The sequence below is a fragment of the Nycticebus coucang genome, chromosome 10 (genome assembly GCF_027406575.1).
Source record: "Nycticebus coucang isolate mNycCou1 chromosome 10, mNycCou1.pri, whole genome shotgun sequence".
In the NCBI taxonomy this organism is placed as follows: Eukaryota; Metazoa; Chordata; class Mammalia; order Primates; family Lorisidae; genus Nycticebus; species Nycticebus coucang.
The window spans coordinates 107815655-107835995 of record NC_069789.1 but is presented as its reverse complement, the minus strand read 5'-3'; the positions used below and the strand labels follow the sequence as shown (position 1 = coordinate 107835995).

The 20341-nt window shown below is 47.0% G+C and overlaps 1 protein-coding gene across 4 annotated transcripts in view; it reads right to left on the bottom strand.

The window, feature by feature from the left end:
* Nucleotides 1-17472, bottom strand: part of PEG3 (paternally expressed 3) — a 29589-nt gene extending 12117 nt beyond the window's left edge. The window contains exons 1-6 of one of the 4 annotated variants that reach the window (XM_053607056.1): nucleotides 17334-17472; nucleotides 12109-12198; nucleotides 3615-3690; nucleotides 1931-2410; nucleotides 1273-1362; nucleotides 552-647 (exon numbers count right to left, since the gene is read on the bottom strand). In XM_053607056.1, coding sequence (XP_053463031.1) covers nucleotides 552-647; nucleotides 1273-1362; nucleotides 1931-2324 — 580 coding nt within the window. In that variant the 5' untranslated portion in view covers nucleotides 2325-2410; nucleotides 3615-3690; nucleotides 12109-12198; nucleotides 17334-17472. The remainder of the gene's footprint in view (nucleotides 1-551; nucleotides 648-1272; nucleotides 1363-1930; nucleotides 2411-3614; nucleotides 3691-12108; nucleotides 12199-17333) is intronic. The other 3 variants (XM_053607059.1, XM_053607057.1, XM_053607060.1) reach the window with 3 other exon arrangements.
* Between the last annotated feature and the right edge of the window lie 2869 nt (nucleotides 17473-20341).

Genomic DNA, 20341 nt, shown 5'->3' with positions numbered 1-20341 from the left:
AGACATCACTTTTTTTTGTTAATTTTTAATTATTTTCTCTTTTTCCACAGATGTTTTGAAGAGGAACAGATGTGACTCTTGATAATATTTTCTTGATCACAATTGTGGTGATACCCCACTGCCCTTCTGTGGTGTTCTCCAATGGCAGGAGGCAGGAACTCTGACAATAAAGCCCTCCTCTCAGCAGGAAGAAAGTCCTCGCTTGTGCTGGGGATGATATCCCTGATCCTGTGGAGGCTATGGCAGGTCTCCTGGTCAGTTAACACTGCCACAATGTGTTAACTATTGGTCATTGTGCCTTAGTTTTACATTTTTCTGGTAGTGCAGTCCTTTATATAGAAACTGCTAGTTTTAAAAACACGCCAGCTTAAGAATCCACAGGGCAGATGGTGGGATGGTCAGGAGTGGTGCATGGGGCAAGGACCTGAAGGTACAGCTGCTAACAGGGGACAGAAGCCTTGGGCCAGCTGGGAGCCAGGATCAGAACACATGCCACCCACATACACACCGTGCACACAGCATAGGTTGTAGCACAGCCAGCATACACTTACTGCTTCTAGGGCTCCTGCTATATGACCAGCGGTCTCGCGGCCCCACATCTCTGCTTCGGCCCCTCCTATCCAAGTCCTGGTCATGATCCTGGTCACCTGCGCAGATCAGACATCAGAGGTATGAACAAGGGGCTCTGCTGTGCCCAACCCATCCTTACTCTTCCTTTCAGGAGACAGATCCAAACCCTGCTCAGTCTAGCCCCATCCTGTAACCTGGTTCCAGGGCATCACCCCATGGGGCTTGCTCTGAGGCAAGTTCCAAAGCTCAGTCAGGGCCAGCTCTCCCTCTGGACCCCTGCTGGTTTCCCAGAGCCTAAGGCACTGAGTCCATGCTCAGGCAATGGGTGGCAGACCCCCATATCTGCTCCTGCTGCTGACCTCAGAACACACATCATTCTATTGCAGAGGAGCTAAGCCCACACCCTCTGTGAATGCAATACTCCTTGAAAAAGTTCACTGTATCCTTAATGCCCCCCACCAGGAGGCTGGGGGCACAGCTTGCTGCAAATTCCAAATAGCTGAGAATACTTTCATGCTTAATAAAACCCTGTATTTTGTTCCATTTATTGCTATCTGTTTACATATAAAAGTATTTCATACGTCATCGATTAATTTACTCCCATCAGTGAGTGATGCCAAGCACTCCAGGGACAGCATGTCACCTCCACAGAGGCCTTGCCCCCTCCCACAGGTGGTGCAACTGGGAGGGCTGGCTACTCACTGCTGAAAGAATGGCCTGCACGAGGTGGGGGTGTCTCTCTCCCATCTTGGCTCATGTCCTCGTCACTGGTCATGTCACTGTTGGTGTCGTCTGAGGGGATGTGAGACACCAACTTAATGCTTTGTCACATCTAGCCTGTATTCTCACACCAGTCTCCCTCCACCCCTCAAATACACAAGCACCTAGAGTGACCTGATCTTGTCATTTCTCAGATCAAAACAACCCGTCAGTGGCTTCTGACTGCTCCTGATACTTAAAGACTGGATGGAGAGTATGATTGCAACCACCCCTTCAGCCCTCTCCCTCTCCCAGACATGGCACATCCAGCAGCCAGTGGGCAACTTCCTGGATCAGGAAAGGTTCTAGTCCTTCCATGGAAGTGGCTCCTTTCCTTCTCTGACTCAAGGTGGTGATTCCATGGTTCTCAGCTACCAGGGGACACTTAGCTATGTGTAGAGATGGTTTGATGGTCACATCCAGTGGGAGGGAAAAGGCCACAATGTGGCTCAACATCCACAGTGCACAGGATGGTGCTGTACCCCACCCCATGACCAAGAAGGCTCTGGTTCAGAATGTCTGTCCATAGTGCCACGGCTGAGAGCCCACAGGAGTGTCTGCCACCTGTGCCAACCTCCATCCCCCCTCTGGAGAGTCTCACCTTCTGGCTGGTACATCTCCTTGTAATTCTCCAGCAGAGTGACGAGTTTCTCACAGTTCTCTGGCTTTTTTGCTCGCACCCAAGGCTTGAGCTTTTCGGGGATGATGGTCAGGAACTGCTCAAGGACCAAGAGTTCGATGATCTCCTCCTTGGTGCGAGTCTCCGGCTGCAACCAATTGAGGCAGAGGTTTTGGAGTTTGATCAGGGTCTTCCGAGGCCCAACAAATTCCACATAGATTAAGTTCCGAAACCTCTGATGAAAGAACTCAGAGTCAGTTGGGCCTTCTCCTATGATGACATCCGGCTCTTTAGTCAAGTCATTGTCTAGCTCATACAGATTTGGGGCCCAGGACTTCTTAGGTTTGGTGGCAGACAAGTGCTTTGGAGGCAGCATTTCTCTAAGTAAAATTTTCACTGGAGGAACCCAACATGAGTCAACAGGAAAGACGCAGCAGCCTGTGACAGTCAGTACTCAGGGACCTGTGGATCGTAAGGAGATATATATACACATGTCCCAGAAGGTGAGGACCAGGCAGAAGTGAGAAGCAACCCTACTGGGACTTTGGCAATGCTCTGGGTATGAAGGCCCTGGTCAGTAGACACACACACACAACCATGGGAATCTTGCCTCAGCACAGCAGTTATGACAAGACCTCCCCACCCCCGCTTTGCATAGACCTGTGCCTAGAATTAGCTCTGCTACCAACTGTTATGTAATCCTGAGCAATGTCTCTAATACCCTGGAGCCTGTCTTTGTACTCTGTGAAATGAGTACAGAGTGAAATGAGTACTACCTATATCCCTTTTAGAAATAAGAAGGCTTAAATAAGCTAATATCCTAAAAAAAGCCTTACCTGTCTAACACAAGGTATATGAAAAATGCTCAAGGCCCTAGCCATCACTAAATCAGATGTCAATTTTTTTTTTTTTCTTAGCAAAAATGGAAGGGGAGAGCTAGGGATGGAGGCAAATCTTGCCATCTCTAGGCATTTCCTCCCTTAACACAGTCACAAGAACATAGAATACAACATGTAAATGATGATACACCACTCAAAAATGTTAAAAGTACTCAACTCTGATGGCAAGTGATTGCATTTTCTTTTCACTGATAAATTTCTCTGTATTTGTGCTGCTGTATAATACAACTGTTGGCCATACTGGCTATTTCATTAAAACTCAACAAATTAAACATTCAGATTCTCATTTGCATACTTCAAGTGCTCTGTAGGCACAAATGCCCAGTGATTGCCCCGCTGGACAGTAAGGAGTACCTCCATCATCATAGAACCTCCTCTGTGTACTTGAGTTCACAGGGAGGCTTGGGACCTCACTCACAGTGCACAGTTGGCCACTTGACCACTTCCTCCTTGTCCTCCTTGAGGAGGACTAAGACACAACAGAGAGGACAGCACAGATAATACTATGCTTGGTAGAATAGTCCCAGCGAGGGAGGGCTGTAGGTCAGAGACCAGGCACCAGATGACTATGTGACACTTCAGACTCCAGGACGTGGTCACTCTAATCCAAGACAGGCCAAAGTCAGAGTGCTGTCCCTGTGAATGAGGCAGGCAAGGGCCGAGGGCCCAGTCCTGCCCTGCTCCATCGAGGCTCAGACCACTCTGGGGTCTGAGATGACATTGGGCCCCATTCTTGGGCAATGGGATGACCTCAGGCATGTAATCACCTGTGTGGGAATAGGGTCCTTCCTGGGACTTCAGACCAAGCAGCCCTCCACAGGAACAGTGTCAAAACGCAGGCACCTACAGATGTTTTAAAGAAAGAAATATGTGGACAAAGAAACATGGAAGAAATGTACAAGGAGTGTCAGAGAATTAACTCCCTACTGTTTAGGGACTCAAACAGTGTTAAGGCCTAGAAAGAGCACTCCCATGCCATATAAACTATGCCAGAGATAAGGAACAGCAAACTTTCAAATTGTCTTTATGAAACCGGAACAATTCAAAAACCCAAGAAAGATAGTACTAACCCACTGTGGACCAAACTTGCTTATGAAAGCAGAAATAAAAGTCAATGCTGCTATTACTGAACACTGTTCCACAGAGTCTAGCTTGTTACAAGATACGACGTTTAAACCAATCCGAGGCACAAAGACAAAAAGATATAAATTATCACTCTCTTATGTAAAATTTGTATGAATACGTTTCAGTACTATGTGAATTTCTCTCTCTAATAGACACATTTTGAAGCATAATGCACCGCTTGGTGAGAACCATGTAGCAGAATGATAGGCCTAAAAAGTTTAATAGGAAATCAACAATTTTTTAAAGAAAATATAAATAGCCAAACCTGACTAAGGAAGTAGAGAAAAATATGACCACCAAAGAGGAAATCTAAAAAGTTGAAATAATTTTAGGAGCAATTTCCCAAATAGGCTTTCCATGAACAAAGTATTTACCATGTTATAAAAAAACATTTCCAGAATACAGAAAAGAGATGAAAGACTTCCTGCTGCTCATTACCTAATGTGATCAATTGAATGTCTGTAAGTATCTTACCACAAAGTGGATGTCAACTTCTGTGCAAAAAAAAAAAGAAAAAAAATCACACTTCTTTCTTCCAGAAATTCAGGACAAGAGTAAACAAATACAATCTTCATTTAACATGCTCAAGATTTTCTTACCAGGCCAACAGAACAAACTTTGGTCAACAAGAGTATTGAAAAATAAAAGTTGTTTTTTTTTTTCAAATTCCAGGGAGTTCAAGCTGGAGGGAGAGGGGAAGGAGGGAATTGGCAAGCTCCCACCTAATGGGCACAACATAAGGGTATACGGCACACCTCGGAGGTGTGGGATACAACTACAAGAGGGACTCTGCTTAACAAATGCAAACATTATAACCTAATTTTTATACCCTCATATTAATCTGAAATTTAAGAAAAAAAAGAAAAAGAAAAAAATGAAAGATTCTTAACAGAAAAACCTTAAAAAAAAGAATCAGACCTTAGCTACTCCTTTCCATCACAGCAAAGGAAACTCATTTGAGAATTAAGGAACAGATTTGAGAACAGAATAATCATAAAGATGAACAATACAGGGTGGCTATAAAGTTCGTGTGCAATTTAAAATAGTGTGCAATTTAAAGTTGCACACGGACTTTATGGCCACCCTGTATGTACGTCTGTGTGTTTGTGAAGAGAGGCACACTCGTCTACGGCTTGCGGCAATGTAAAATTTTATACAATCAAAAGTGCACATATCCTGTCCTACAAATTCCACATCTGTGAATTTATCCCCCACCTATGTAACGGTTTGTGTACAAGAATGTATTCACTTAAGTGCTGTTGATTATGGACAAGATACAGCATATTCCTATCACAGATTATTACAAAACCTTTTAAAATAACATGGCAATTCTAAATAAATGGATATGAAATGACCTTTAAGATAGTTAAATGCAAAACAGACGCAATGACATGTATAGCACTCTAAGAAACTATAAAGACAGGTACGTTGACACAGAAAGTTTTAGGAGGATACATAAGAGACTGTCAGTGGCACCTGTTGGCAACTGCTTCTGGGGAAGGGAGCTGGAGGCCAGGAAAGGAAAGGCAACTTACTTTTTCATTGTATATTCTCCTTTTGTTTTTTGTTTTTATTTTTTTTACCATGAGCATGTATTACCTAGTCAAAAAAATAAATTCAAAGTTAAAACAAAACAATAAACAAAAGCACTAGCAGAGGCCTTTGGAGGCTGTGCTGCCCAGGGAGTGGGCACAGAAAGTACTAACAGCTTCACACCAATGCTGGGCCCAGGCTCTCCTCCCTTCCCCTGCTCCCCCCATCCCAGCTGGGTCCAGGGTCATGTCCTAACCTGGCCATTTGTAAATGACTTGATAGTCAATTTAGAAAACCCTGAACAACCAACCTGGAAACCTCTGGGACCCAATATATACTTATGGAAATTGCAGTTGCAATTTGAATATACTCCTCAATTACCCCAGCAATTACCACTACTTAAATATAATGCCATACCCTGTCCTGCCATTTTCCCCTCTGAAATCATGCTCACAGAACTATCAGCCTGGGTACACAAAGATGAAGAGTTAAAAAGTGTGTAAATATGTTTGCAGAAGCACTGTGTACCATGGCAGAGAGAGAGGGGGAGAGAGCTGAAGCATAACCTCAACAGAAGAGCTTGCTGAAAAGACCCCCATATGGAAGATAGGAAAATACAGATGGTTCCAAATGTTCTGCACTATAAAAATCAACCAAAATAAAAACAAACCAGCAACAGAGGGGGAAAGTATTTTGCAATATAGAAGAAAAGATTTCTAAGGTACAAAGCTCTTAACATTATAAAAAGATAGCCTATGGGCGGCGCCTGTGGCTCAGTGGGCAGGGCGCCAGCCCTATATACTGAGGGTGCAGGGTTCAAACCTGAACCCGGCCAAACTGCAACAACGCCTGCTACAGGCGTTGTGGCAGGTGCCTGTAGTCCCAGCTACTCGGGAGGCTGAGGCAAGGAAATCACCTAAGCCCAGGAATTGGAGGTCACTGTGAGTTGTGATGCCACAGCACTCTACCAAGGGCGATAAAGTGAGACTCTGTCTCTACAAAAAAAAATAGCCTAACATGAAAATAAAAAACACGAATACACAGAGATCATAAAATTGGCATAATAAAAGCCAATAGTTATGTTTCAGAAATCAAAGAAACATAAAAGATAACAATGAACATTTTTTTGATGTCAAATGGGCAAATAACGAAAAGATAAAAATCTACACTGGTGAGGGTGGGAAGAAGCTCGCTGGTGCAAGCATGAGCTGTATTTCTGAATGCCATTTTAGCCTCTCTTTAAAGACATTACAAAAACAGGATTCAATTTTGAACCAGCAAGTCTCCATTTAAGGACAAAGATAGTCAAGTAGATAAAATATTAGTTTTTTTAAAAAGCTAAAAGTCAGCTAGCTGTACGCTATGGTTAAATCCTGGCATATACATCTAATTTCTGGTATGTAAAAGGTGAAAGTTGGAGCACTGAACAATGATGGCAGGTAAAGGAACTGCATGTGAAGGAAATGAGGAGAAGTGAGCACCAGGCAGAGGTCAGCATGTGCTCTATTGTGTGTTGCTATGTAACCATGACCACAGGTCATGTTGCAGCAACCCAGAGCCAAAGCCAGGGACAGTAAGTGTGGCTGACACCCTCTGCTGGGCTACCGGTCACCAAATGTGCCATACATGAGATCAGCTGCCCTCCTGGCCAGGTTACCTACCCCTACCTGGCTCACCCTGTCCTCCACTTGCAGCCTAAAAGGCAACCGGCAGTGGGGCTAGACATGAAATAAGCCCCAAATAAATGAAGATACATGTATCCCATTAAAAATATCCTCTTGTTAAGGTGGGGAGCTTAGACAAACAAATAATGCAGTTCTTCTAGAAGAACAAATGCACACGATATCCAGACAACTCTGCATAAGGTCTATGAGGTAGGGGGTGATTTGTCTATAAAATGGCCTAAATACAAGAAAATGAAGTGTTGTTTCCAACATGAGGACATGGGTAGGAGGGCAAGTCCACCCTTCGACTAAGAGAGTCTAGAAATCAGCTTGTGTGGAAGTATTCACATACATGGGACTTAGTTATGATGAAGGTTTTAAATCAGGAAAAGGATTCACTATTTACATACAAACTAGGAAATTTCTTAGGACTAAATGATAACATATAGGGACAAGAGGGGACAGCCAACACTTATCAAGACCAGAGTAGGCCTTTGACCTTAAGAAAGACCAATAAAACTATTGCTAGTATCACACCTCCCCTAGGAAATTAGGGATAGGTAGTGGCTAAGGCCACGGGGGCCACCACGGCTATTAATAAGTCACAGCACTCGATAAACAGCTTTCCTCCTCAGATTTCAATAAACAAGGAATGAAAAAGTCTTTAAGAGAATGTTAGTAATCATTAAATCATGTTTTTAAGAAATTTTGTAGATTTTTTGATTACAAACAAAAGATGGTACTTCATTCAGGCACTGCAAAATATTCAATGTAGAAACTCTAAGCCATGTCCACTGATAAATTTTGTTGCAATTAGTACTAAACCTTTTAAAATCTATACCTATATTGTTCCAACTACAAATACACTCATTTATGTTTGCACAGGAAGTAATGAAAATATCCGCACAATGGAACATAGTGCAGTTTCCAGAAAGCAAAGCTATAGATGGAAGACTTGAGTTTGCCATGTTTAACGAAATCACTGAAGCAAAAAACACAACAATACTAGTTATTTAAATGTATGGCAGTACACATAAACTAGACTGGAAGAGAACTTCCATATAAACCTGTATAAAGACTATTCATAATACGGGGAAATATATCAAAAAAAATAAACCATTAATAAAATATGCTTCTGTGTTTTTCCATTTCACAATCAGAAAAAAATGGAATATGAAAATTTGGAAGTAAATTCAATTGTCATCTTATGGAGTGTTTCCTTTTCCTTTCGGTATTCTTGTTATACCCCATCAGCCCCTTGACTTCTCCACTAGTGTTCCCACAACATCCCTGACCCCCTCCTCTTCCCTAAGCATTCCTGGGCATCCTCTAGTTGCTCTCTGTGACCCCTCTCTAGTGAGCTTGCTACCGAGGGGCTCAGTATCTGGCACCATGCCCTATCCCAACCCCTCACTTCACTGATAGCTGTCCCCTCCATCTCACAGGTCAACACTGAATTTTGGCCCCGGGACAAATCCATCTTTATTTCCTGGCTTGAAACTGTGTACCCCTATAACCTCATTACTAACCCTCCAGTTTCCTTAGCTTTCTCTTTAAAGTGGGAATCTCAGCATGAGCAGCCAAGGGCAGGTAGGACCCATGGGGACCAACTTACTGTCCCAGGGGAGTAAAAATGGTCCCCAATTCCAAGGGGAGGGAGAGAGGAGCCAAATAATGGGGCCAGTGATGAAGGATCCGTCCATTTGGCAGGGCAGAGAGGGTGCTTATGGGGCTCTAGTTGTTCTTCAGCCTTCCAAGAATCTGTTCCCACTGAGTGTCTAAAAGCATGAAACAGCCATTCATGGCCTGGAACGTCTGGAACCATGGAACAGGGGCACTGCCAGTTCATGATAGTGTTGCCACGGGGGTCTGCATGGTAGTACTGATGCCTTTCTTCAGCTATTTTATTACACTTCACTTCCATTTTACGAGTAGGGTCCCATAAGGACTAAGTTTCACAATTAATATAATGTATAACAAAGATGAAATACTTGTGGCTCTTCACAACCAGTGGGGGGGATCTTTGATCTTTCTCCTCACTCAGAGAAGCCATGGGTCAGTGTTGAACTGACCAGGGGAGAAGTCAACTGAAGAAGAGCATCAGATGCTGGCTGGGCCCTATGCAGGCAGGGAGGAGGACACACTGTGACCCCACTATCTTAAGACTCCCTCACTCCCCTGGACACTAAAGCAACTCCGTTGTGTCTCCTGCAGCCCTGTGTCTACTTACTTTGACCCCTCCCCATGGTGCACCTACACTCTGCCTCTAACTCATTCTACCTACCTCAATAAAAGAGGGCTGGAATTGAGAACTCTATAGTCAGGAACAGAGGAGGTCACACTCTCCGCCTCAGGGACAGCGTGGCATGCAGTTTCTTCTTGTTTGCTCCATTCTCCTGCCTCTCTGCAGACCGACGTGCTCCACTTCAGCACATACAGCAAGATGCCGTCCCAGCCCTAGGCCAGCCTCACCTCATGGGTTAAGTGCCCAACACTGAAAGACTCATTGCCAGCCTATGTCCTTTCACCCCAACTCTCAACGTCACCCTGCAGTCTGATTCCTTCTAGGACAGTGGTCCTCAAACTCAGGGTTGCAAAGGGGTTGCCTGGGGTGCTGCCTCTTTGGGGGGAATGACTCAGGGGTTCTGTGGCTCCCCAGGAAATAGGCAACTGAGTGACCCAGGAGCTGTGCTTTGAGACCAGTGTTCTAGGACTCAGGTGTCCAGTCTAGTCCACTCAATTGTGAACAAGGTACATACGAGACAATAGTGGGTCAAGCGAACAACTTTATATGGGAATGTGAGCCCAGAAGTAAATGACCACCAGTTCTACCACACAGGCCACCATCTCCACCCTCTGTTCTGCTGGGTGGCTTCTCCATCTCAACATCTGGGCTTGCTTCTATCACATCTACTTAGCACTTACCACACTGCAGCAAAATCTCCTTGTTGTTGTCCATTCTTGAGGAACTTCCCCAGAAGTTTAGAAAAAGAAGAAATATTATCTAGGAGTTCAGTTTTAAGAGCAGCACAAAAAATGGCTCAAGACAAATATAGCTACTTTAAAGAGATAAAATGTCTTCCAGACTAGTATCACTTATTTGGCTGTATTCTGATAACAATAATTGGCTTATAACATTTTTAAGTGGGGATGCATGAAAAAGCAGTCCACAAAGCATGGTTCATCCAATCACCTACAGGAGCAAGAACTACTCTAGTTAGACCTAACTTACATGGAGTATAAGAAGGGTGAGTGGTGTAATAAAAGGGGCTTCCCTGGTAATTCTAGCAAGGGCTACCACTCTGACCAGATGGCTACACCAGACCATGTTACAATGGTGCTGTTAAGGCTCACCCATATCCTCTGGGTTCCAATTCCATACTCACCATGCAACCTTCTCCCTACAGCATTGCTTCCCATGTAGGTCTACCTACAGGGAGAGAATCTGCTGATCAGACACAGTTTCAGTCCTTGGGTGCCTGCTATTGGGGTCTCCTGCCATGAATTAACAAGCCGGAATTGAGGGACTGAGAACATGCTATCTCAAGTCACGCCTCCAGTATGGTTTTAAGGCTCTTGAGCTTCATTAGGTGTAGATTTGCTGACATTGGGTCCTGAGGTGAAGGAAGGTTTCTAAGTCTCCACAGGCTTCAGCACTGTACTGGATACCTTGAGCAATCAATGAGGCCAGGAATATACCAGCCCTTTCCCAGGGCCACTTGGGCATATTGGCTCTCTCCAGACAGTATTCTACGATCAGCATAGCCACCTCTCTTTCTAATAGGAATCCTCCTTCAGAATACACTGAAGAGTATACACTGAAGCGAGGGATGACATCACCCACCTTTGGTGACCCCAAGTCTGACATGACCCTGTCCTGGATCAGGGCCAGTACCAATGCTTCCTAACAGAGTGAACAAATGGACAACCTTTGTGTGTTTACTCACTTGCCCTCATCATGATTCACTGTACCTGCTCTGCATCAGTCAGTAAGCCATGGACAAAGAGTGAGTCCCGTGGAATCTTCCTTTGCAGCACCTCTCAAATTCACCCTATTATCCCCAGGATGTGACCACAGCCAAGCCACCTCACCCAGATCCAAGATAGTCTCCTCCCACTGGTCCACCCTCCTCTACTGTACCCTATAACCAGATGGATGATCTTTTCAAAACTACAAGTCCAATTATTCCCATGTTTAAAAAATTAACAACGACTTCCCAATGTACTTCAGGTCAAGCCCAAATACCTACCACTGATTAAAGGCCTTTTACTATGACTCCCAACTTACCTTTTCCCACCTCAGTCAGATGCCACTCAACTCTTCCCTTGTGCTAGGCATCCTGGAGTGTCGGCTCCTCCATCTGCATCCCTCAGGAACATCCCTGTCCCCTCTGCTTTGACTCCTCTCCCCATGACACACACCATTCACAGCCTTCCAGGGACTTCCCAATCATCACAGGGAAGCCCTATGTGGACTCTCCCTGATGAAGTTGTCAGTGAATGTTCTCTTGAAATGAATCACACAAATGTATTTTCCACATCTTTAATTCCCCAATAGACTATACAGTCCATGAAAACACTTCCTTTCCCATTGGAGTCATTTTCCCAGTACCTGGCACAAAGTACATACTCCATCAACAACACCAGGTAAGTCGATGAATCTCTCATGCTTCTTAACCATCAGACAACAAAGAAAAAATAGGCCTGAGAGAGTAGTTGAGTGTTGAAAAAAGAAGTAGGATACCAAGAATGGTGTGAGACGAAGGAGGAGAATTTCTGGTGAATGCCCAACCCACTAGAAGAGTCTGTGTGTTTGCAGGGAGCACACACAGTGTTTGTTGGTTATGTGGAACTGTGTGCAGCAGGAAAGTGTCAGGGTAAGAAAGGACAGTGGTTGCTTCAAGGACAGGTGTGCCTGTGAGGAGGAAGTTCAACTCACCTGCACCCAGCCACCTATTGTTTGGACCTAGTTCCTCTTCCTCTTGCCAGTTGTCTCTGAGAAGGGTGGAGAAAGGTCAAGAAGACAGAGCTGTAGAAGGAAAGAAAAGAAAAAAAAAACATGAAATGCCCAATTTATTTTGCAGTTACAGTACTGGGTTCCTCAGGCTGGAAACATCAATGTAATACTTCACCTTTATCTCCATTGACAGCAGAAGTCAAAGTGACACCAGAAGAGCATTCCTCTCAGGATGAAGGGCCACAGGTCCTGTTCCCCAAGGCTAGGTTGCACCCTTTCCCCAACAAGGTTATGTCAGGGCAATCTCTAGCCTGTTTTAGATCCTTCTCTGGGGTCTTGATTAAGGTATCAATTCAAGAACCCTATTTGCCACTGATTAGCTATATGGCACAGCTATCCATCTATCAGGACCTCAATGTAGTCATCGTCATTTGTTAATGGTATAATTACTTAATCATGGGCAATAGTTCAGGACTTATGAATGTGCTCCCAACAGACTGACAACACATACACAATTAAGTCCTACTGCGCCCCAGAGCATCAGTTAGAGACCCCTGGGGGAAATATTAATAGCTTCACAATTGCAGCTCTGGTTTACATTCCTGAGGTTAAAGATTTCATTTATCAAAAATTATTCCACGTTTGTTTAATTTGTACAAAAAACAAAGTATGTAATATTCTAAAATTCTAAAATTAAAAACGATAACAAAATGATCCCACAATAAAATGTGGCACTACAGCCACTGGCAAATGCAGTGGGGAGTGGAAATTCAGTGTCACTTTCCCTATCTCCCAAATGGGGGCATCCCAGCAGCTTAGATGGAAGTTGGGACCCCCCCCTCACCGCCTACTGAGCTTCCTCCCTCCCCAGCCCAGAGACCAACCGTGAGCTTCCTCCCTTCCCAACCCAGAGACCTCACAAGACCAACCGTGCCTCCAAATCTGCCATTCCACAGACTGTCTAAAACCCCTCCAAGCTGACAAAGGTAATCCAGACCACAATCTTATACCCGGAGGCCAACCTAATACATTGGCTCAATTAAAATCCCATTCTTCCCTAAATCTCTTAAAAACCCCTTAATCTGGGGCAAAGACCCACTTTTATCTCATTGACCCCACAGCTGCATCAGTGAATCCGTCCCCCTCCCTCCTCCAAATATACTAAAACCCTGATTTGGACCGTCTTTTCTCAGGCGTTAAGCTCTCTGGGACTGGGGTTGGAGCCCCCTGCTGGAAGCTCAGCGCCACCAGCCAGTTCTGCGCTGTTGCCCAAGATGGCGGCACTGCGGCACTAGGCTGGGGCGGGGCGGGGCGGGGCTCGGTGGGCACGTCCCTGCAGCCAGCTGTCATTCAAGACGGCTCCAAACCAGGCCCCACCCCTCGGCCAGCAGGGATGGCACCAGATGAATGAATAGCACATTGCAGTCCCCGCTAACTTCCAAAGCCACTCAGCCCAGTTGACATTCAAGATGGTACCCGCCCACTGCACCTCTGCTGCCCCAATCCGCCCTCACATTTGTGCTAGGTTGGACTCACCCTGACTAGCCCGCCCAGCTGTCATTCAAGATGGCGCTTGCGTATTGTGTCCCTGTGACCCCCAATCAGTACTTTTCTTTTTTTTTGCAGTTTTTGGCCAGGGCTGGGTTTGAACCCACCACCTCCGGCATATGGGGCTGGCCGCCCTATTCCTTTGACCCACAGGCGCCGCCCCCAATCAGCACATTTAAGCAGTAGAGTGGGCAGTGCTTGGGCGCACCCTTACTAGCCCTCCCAGCTGTCATTCAACGTAGCGCCTGCGCAGTGGGAATGCGCCTCTGCTGCCACCTACAAACTAACATTCTTTAGCGTTAAGGAGGGAGGGGCTCAAGCCCACCCTAACCAGGCTGCCCAGATGTCATTCAAGATAGTGGCAAACACCGGCCCGCTAGCTGCCATTCAAGACCGCGCCTGAGCAGTGTACCTCTGCTGTCCCCTATACGTCAATGCTCTTAGTGCTAGGGTAGGAGGGACTCGGGCCCACCCTCACCAGCCAGCCAGGTTGTCATTCAAGGTAGCGCCTGCGCACTGCCTCTGTACTGCCCCCTATGCACCAACACTATTACCACTAGGGTGGAAGGGCCAGCCTACCCTCGTTAGCCCGCCCAGCTGCCATTCAAGGTGGCGCCTGTGCAATGTGCCTCTGCTGCCTCCTGAGCCAACACTCTTAGCACTAGGGCGGGAAGGGCTTGGGCCTACCCTCACCAGCCCATATAGCTGCCATTGAAGATGGCGTCTGTGCTCCTCTGCTTCCCCTTATGAGCCAACATTCTTAGTGCTAGGGTGGGACACTCCCCAGCTCTCCCGGTTGTCATTCAAGGTAGCATCTGCGCAGTGTGCCTCTGCTGCCCCCTATGAGCCAACAGGCTTTGTGCTAGTGTGGGTGACCCTCACCAGCCTGCACAGTGTACTGTCCCCAAGAGCCAACACTCTTTAGCACTAGGGTGGGTGGGGCTCGGGCCCACCTTCACGAACCCGACTGCTGTCAATCAAGATGAAGCCTGCGCAGTGTGCCTCTGCTGCCCACTATGAGCCAACACTTCTAGCGCTAGGATGGGTGACTCTCACCAGCCCGCTCAGATGCCATTTAAGATGGCACCTGCTGCAGTACACCTCTGCTGCCCTCTATGAGCCAACACTCTTGGCACTAGGGTAGGTGGGGCTCGGCCCATCCTCACCAACCCACCCGCTGTCAATCAAAATGGTGCCTGCGCAGTGCGCCTTTGCTGGCCCCTACGAGCCAACACTCTTAGTGCTAGGGTGGGTCACCCTCACCAGTCTGCTCAGTTGTCTTTTAAGGTGGTGCCTGTGCAGCGCACCTCTGTGGCCCACTATGAGCCAACACTCTTAACACTATGGTGGGTGCGGCTCGGCCCTTCACGAACCCAAGATGGCGCCTGCGCAGTGCACTCTGCTGCCCTCTACGAGCCAACACTCTTAGCAATAGGGTGGGTGGGGCTCGGCCCTTACTGAACCGCCCACTGTCAATCAAGATGGCGCTAGCGCAGGGCGCTTCTGCTGCCCCTATGACCCAACACTCTTAGCGCTAGGGTGGGCCATCCTCACCTGCCCGCCCAGATGTCATTCAAGATTGTGTCATCCAAGGTTGTGCCTGCACGGTGCGCCTCTGCTGCCCTCTATGAGCCAACACTCTTAGCACTAGGGTGGACCATCTTGACCAGCCCACCCCATTGTCATTCACTGTGGCGCGCGCGTAGTGCACCTCTGCTGCCCCCATAAAACAATACTCAGCACTAGGGTGGGCCACCCTCATCAGCCCGCCCAGCTATCACACAAGATGGTGCCTGCGCTGTGCACCTCTGCTACCCACTATAAGCACGAGGATGGGCCACCCTCACCAGCCCACCCCGCTGTCATTCATGATGGTCCCTATGAGCCAACACTCTTAGCACTCAAAGAGGCTCCAGCCTACCCTCACTAGCCCGCCCAGTTGTCATTCAAGATGGCGCCTACAGTGCGCCTCTGCTACCCACTATGAGCCAATACTCTTAGTGCTAGGGTGGGTGGGGCTTGGGCCCACCTTCAGGAACCTGCCCAGCTGTCAATCAAGATGGCGCCTGCACAGCGGGCCTCTGGCACTTAGCTTTAGGGTAGGACACCCTCACCAGCTAGCCCAGTTGTCATTCAAGGTGGCATCTACTCAGTACATTTAGACTGTCACCCTTTGGCCAACACTAGCAGCATTAGAGTGAATAGGCTTCACCCCTCGTCACTAAAGTTCCTCCTCTCACAGCCCACTGTCATTCAAGATGGTGCCTGCCCAGTAAACTTGAGGTTTACAGGCGCCCCCCTTTGGCCACATAGAGCTGGAACAGGCCCCGGTTAGTCACTCAGAAAGCAGCCCCTCCCGTGATCCCGCCCCTGCGGCAAACCCAGCAGTAGTTCAAGATGACGTCTGTGCAGTAACTCTTAAGCACCCCTCTGGGGCCAGCAAAGACGGCACCCATGTGGGCGGGGCTCTGCAGCTTTGTCAGTCACTAAAGAAGACACAGCCCTCCCTCAGGCCCGCCCCCTAAAGCCTGCCTCGCTGTCACAGAAGAAAGCGCCTGCGCAGTAACCCTCAAGTGCTCTGAACCTGCACCCAGCGAAGATGGCACCACAGTGGGCAGGCAAGGCTCTACAGATGTCAGTCCCAAAACATACCAGCCCCTCAACTCTGTAGACAGGGGTCCTGCACAATACACCTGCTAGTGCCCCCCCGCACTAGGTTGAAGGAAGTCTGGGTTAGACACCAATAGGGAACTGGTGCCCCTCTGCAGTCCCCAGACTTTGCCAAGGAGTAACCGCGGGTACACTGACAACCTGCGGCCCTATCCTTCAGGGCAGCGGCTTTGCGGCATCAGCTGCTGCGGCAAATCTTGGCCTATGTCAGAAGTCAAGCCCTGCTGCCAGTTCCTCCAACAGCAAGCAGGTACACGGAGGGCATCCTCCACAGCCTCCCCTCACACAGAGAAGGCGGGGCCCGCTGTCACACCCCCACCTGCCAGCTGAGCTACGCCCCTGCAGCAGACCTCAGCCGCCCGCATCAGAGGTAGCGCAGGTCAGGTGGGGCTTCTTGAGACCCGTCAAGGACCAAAGTCACCTGCAGTCACTTCAGCCATTGGCCCTGCCTCACCAGTGGTCGGCCAACCCGGAGGGGCCGGAAGAGCTGCTCCGCGGCAGCAGAACTACCCTGGGCCTCGTTCTGCCCCTTTGTAGCTCCTAACTCCTCCCCTGGTCACTGCGGCAAAACAAGCCGCGCCCCGACCAACAGCCCCAACCAATCAGAGGCCCTGCGGGGCGGGGCGCAGTGGTCCTCCACAGCCCCCAGACCCACCTGAGGAAACCCTGCGCAGTCAGTGACTGACTGCGCCCGCCTGTGGCATCCACACTGCACAGACTTGCCCATGACAGAAGCTCCTAGACCATTCAGTCCGTTGCACAAGATTGCCGCGCGGCAGCCTGTGCTGCCCCTGACCCCCAGCCCACAACCCCAGCAGGCAAGATGGTGTGGGGACCCCTGTCCACAGCACCTCCACAAGGCGGCCATCTACTCAGGCCCCCAGTCCCTGCACCCCACCCAGCTCACCCCTACTGAGGGGATTGTTAACTTGCCGCAGGACACTGTGCGGGCGCCAAGGCACAGTGAGCAGCCAGGCGGGCAGACTCACCTCACCTCACGCCCCGGCTGGGAGCGCGGATGTCTAGCGTGCCCACACAGCACCCGGCGCCCGGCGGCGCCACCAGCTCAGAGTAGACATCCCTGCCTCGAGACCCTCTTCCTCTGCGGCTCCCGGAGTCTGCACCGAGGGGCTGACAGCGCCTCCTTGTCAGGCTGCTCCGCAGAGGCGGGACTCCCGCCAACCAATCAGCACAGGCGCTGCTCGCCCGAGGTCCTAGCCACACCCCCACCCCATGCCAATACCGCTGCGGTTGCCACAGTAACAGCTTGGCCCCAAGGTTAGGGGTTGACGTCAACCGAGCCCGCGCAAGGGGCCCCGAAAGGGGGTCGGGGGTACGTGGTGGGGGTGCGGCCCCCCACAAAGGAGTGGGGGTGCAATGGAGAAAAGTCCACTAATGATGGTCAAATGCAAAACCACTAAAGAAAAAGACAAATTTACACATTTCTCTAAATGAAAAAAATGCAAATCCTACAGGCAAAAACATACACAATGAGATCTCAAGATGAACGATAAACGGGAAGACTTTCCACCTGGGACACGCAAAAGACACCCAGCTCATTTCCTTAATAAACGAAGAGCTCTTGGAAACCAACAAGATAAAGACCAAATCAAGCCAGAAAGATGGGCAAAGAGGAGGAAATTGACAATTCATAGGAAAATACAAATGCCTGGAGACCTGCAAAAGAAAAACCCTGACCTGACTCTTTGCATAAAAAACTGCAAAACCGCAGCGCCGGTTTGCAGGAGCGGGTAGCCTCGCACACGACTGACACCTGCCAGCCTTCCACTCAGAACTCACACTGCGTGAAATCCACTGCATTGCATTCAGTAAAACAGTTAAGAAATTGAACGATGATTAACGAGTAAATAAATGACCCTGTCTTTGATATAAGGAAATCTGATGTAACCTGGGGAAAAAGTGAAGTAGAACTGTATGAAACTATTAAGGACCAATGTAATGTCTCCATAGATTTAGTAAAATATGCAAGTTGTTCAAGATTGTAAGAAAGAACTCTGGTAAGTGTTTTTTCATTTGTTTGTTAAGGATAAACACAAATGCAGGTAATACTTCTGGAAAGGTATGCAAGAAATTGTTAGCTGATTATCTCCTGGGAAAAGGAATGGGGGAAGAAGCATGGAAAAGGGATTCCTCTCCCCTTCTCCCATCTATACTGTGAATTTCCTTGGCAGAAATACATATTTCTTTTCTGGTAGTAAAATCCAATGAATTATAAAAGTTAATTAATGTAGCTCTTGATCCAACTAACCACTTTCGAGAAACTAAAGCACAGGAAATACACAGAGATGTATAAAAGACTATATACAGGGATATACACAGATCATTTTTATTGTTAAAAAATGTATTCTGCAAAAAAGAATTAAATTGTATTCTTGCAAATCCACACACTACAATTTTATATGGCCAACAAAAACATGGTATGGTTTTAAAGTTAAAGGAAAAAATTGTAATATGCAATTAATAAAAAAAAGGAGTTATATAATAGCACTTCCACCATAATAATCAAAATTAGATTTTATATTTATACTTAAGGCGTTATCTATCAGTGGTTGCTTGCTACACTGAGAAGGTGCAGGATTGAGGTAACGTATGTGTTAAACTCTCCAGACCATCCACATCTCTTTTCACCCACCAGTGCCACATGAACATAAAATGTGAATGAAAATACTGTATTTGAAATGTAAATATACCTTCAAAACAAATCCCCCTGCAGGTCTACAGTGACCTGGTACTACTCTTACTTAGGTCAGAGATTTTCAAATCTGGCTACTCATTAGGCTCACCTGGAAAGCTATTAAACCATGCAGATGCCCAGGATCCCATAGAAATCTATATTTTGGAGGTCCCCTGGGATCTGGTTAGAGATTTGGAGATGATTTTAACATATTCTAACGATCCCATCCCTTTTCTCCTCAAAGACCTCTACCAGTTTCTGTCTGGATCTTTCATTTCCATCAGAAACCATATTTATGAGCTTTTGTAGCTGCAACCCCTTTTTGCAGCACCTCACCCCCACCCCCACCCCCACCCCATGAATACTTTTTGACTGTCACCAACTCAAGATCTCACCGCATATTCTCTCTTCCTAACACACAGGCTGTACCGGCTCCTATGTCTTTCATACTCCCAAAATTGCTTGAAATTTCAGCAATTCTCTATGTGGCTAAGAAACTTGCTCTTAATCTCGTGTGATCTCTCAGTTAACATCCTCATTAAAACAACAAACAAATAGCAAATAAATCTCACACTATCTTCTCTTCTTTTTTTTTTTTTATTGTTTGGGATTCATTGAGGATACAAAGAATTACATTACACTGACTGCAGTTGTTAGGGAAAGTCTCTCTTGTAATTGTGTCCCACCCCCACCCCCAATCTTCTCTTATCAGGTGACATTACATGGTCCCAGTTTTGCCCCTATGTCAGTGTCCTTTTCTTTGAAATAGCTGGTTTCTGCTCTCCTCAACCCCTAAACGCTGAAGGCTCTTGCCTCAGAACTCAGTCACAAGTCTCCCACTTCATCATTCACTCCCTAGGTAGCACCCTCACCTAGCTGCATGATTTACATGCCACTGATATGCCAGTAGCTCCTAAATTCCAATCCTTTGCTGCAGAACTTTCCACAGAAACCCAGTCTCAAATATCTGTCTGCTTGAAAGCTGATTGTTCCACTTAGATGTCTAATATGTAGGCAACTCAAAGCATTTAAAAGAAATATTTTCCCTTTCTCCATTTCTATAAACAGACCTAGATACTGTAGCAAAAAAAAAAAATCTCACAATAGTTCTTACTCCTTTCTTCCTTACCACTAATATCCAATTTATCAACAAGTCCTGCTGACTCTACACCCAAGACACATCTCAAATTTGTTTCATATTTTCCCTTTCCATGGTAGTCCTAATTACCAATATTTTCTTGAGATAACTTTTTTCTACTCCAAATTCTTCCAATATTTTTCACACCACAATGGGGGTTATCT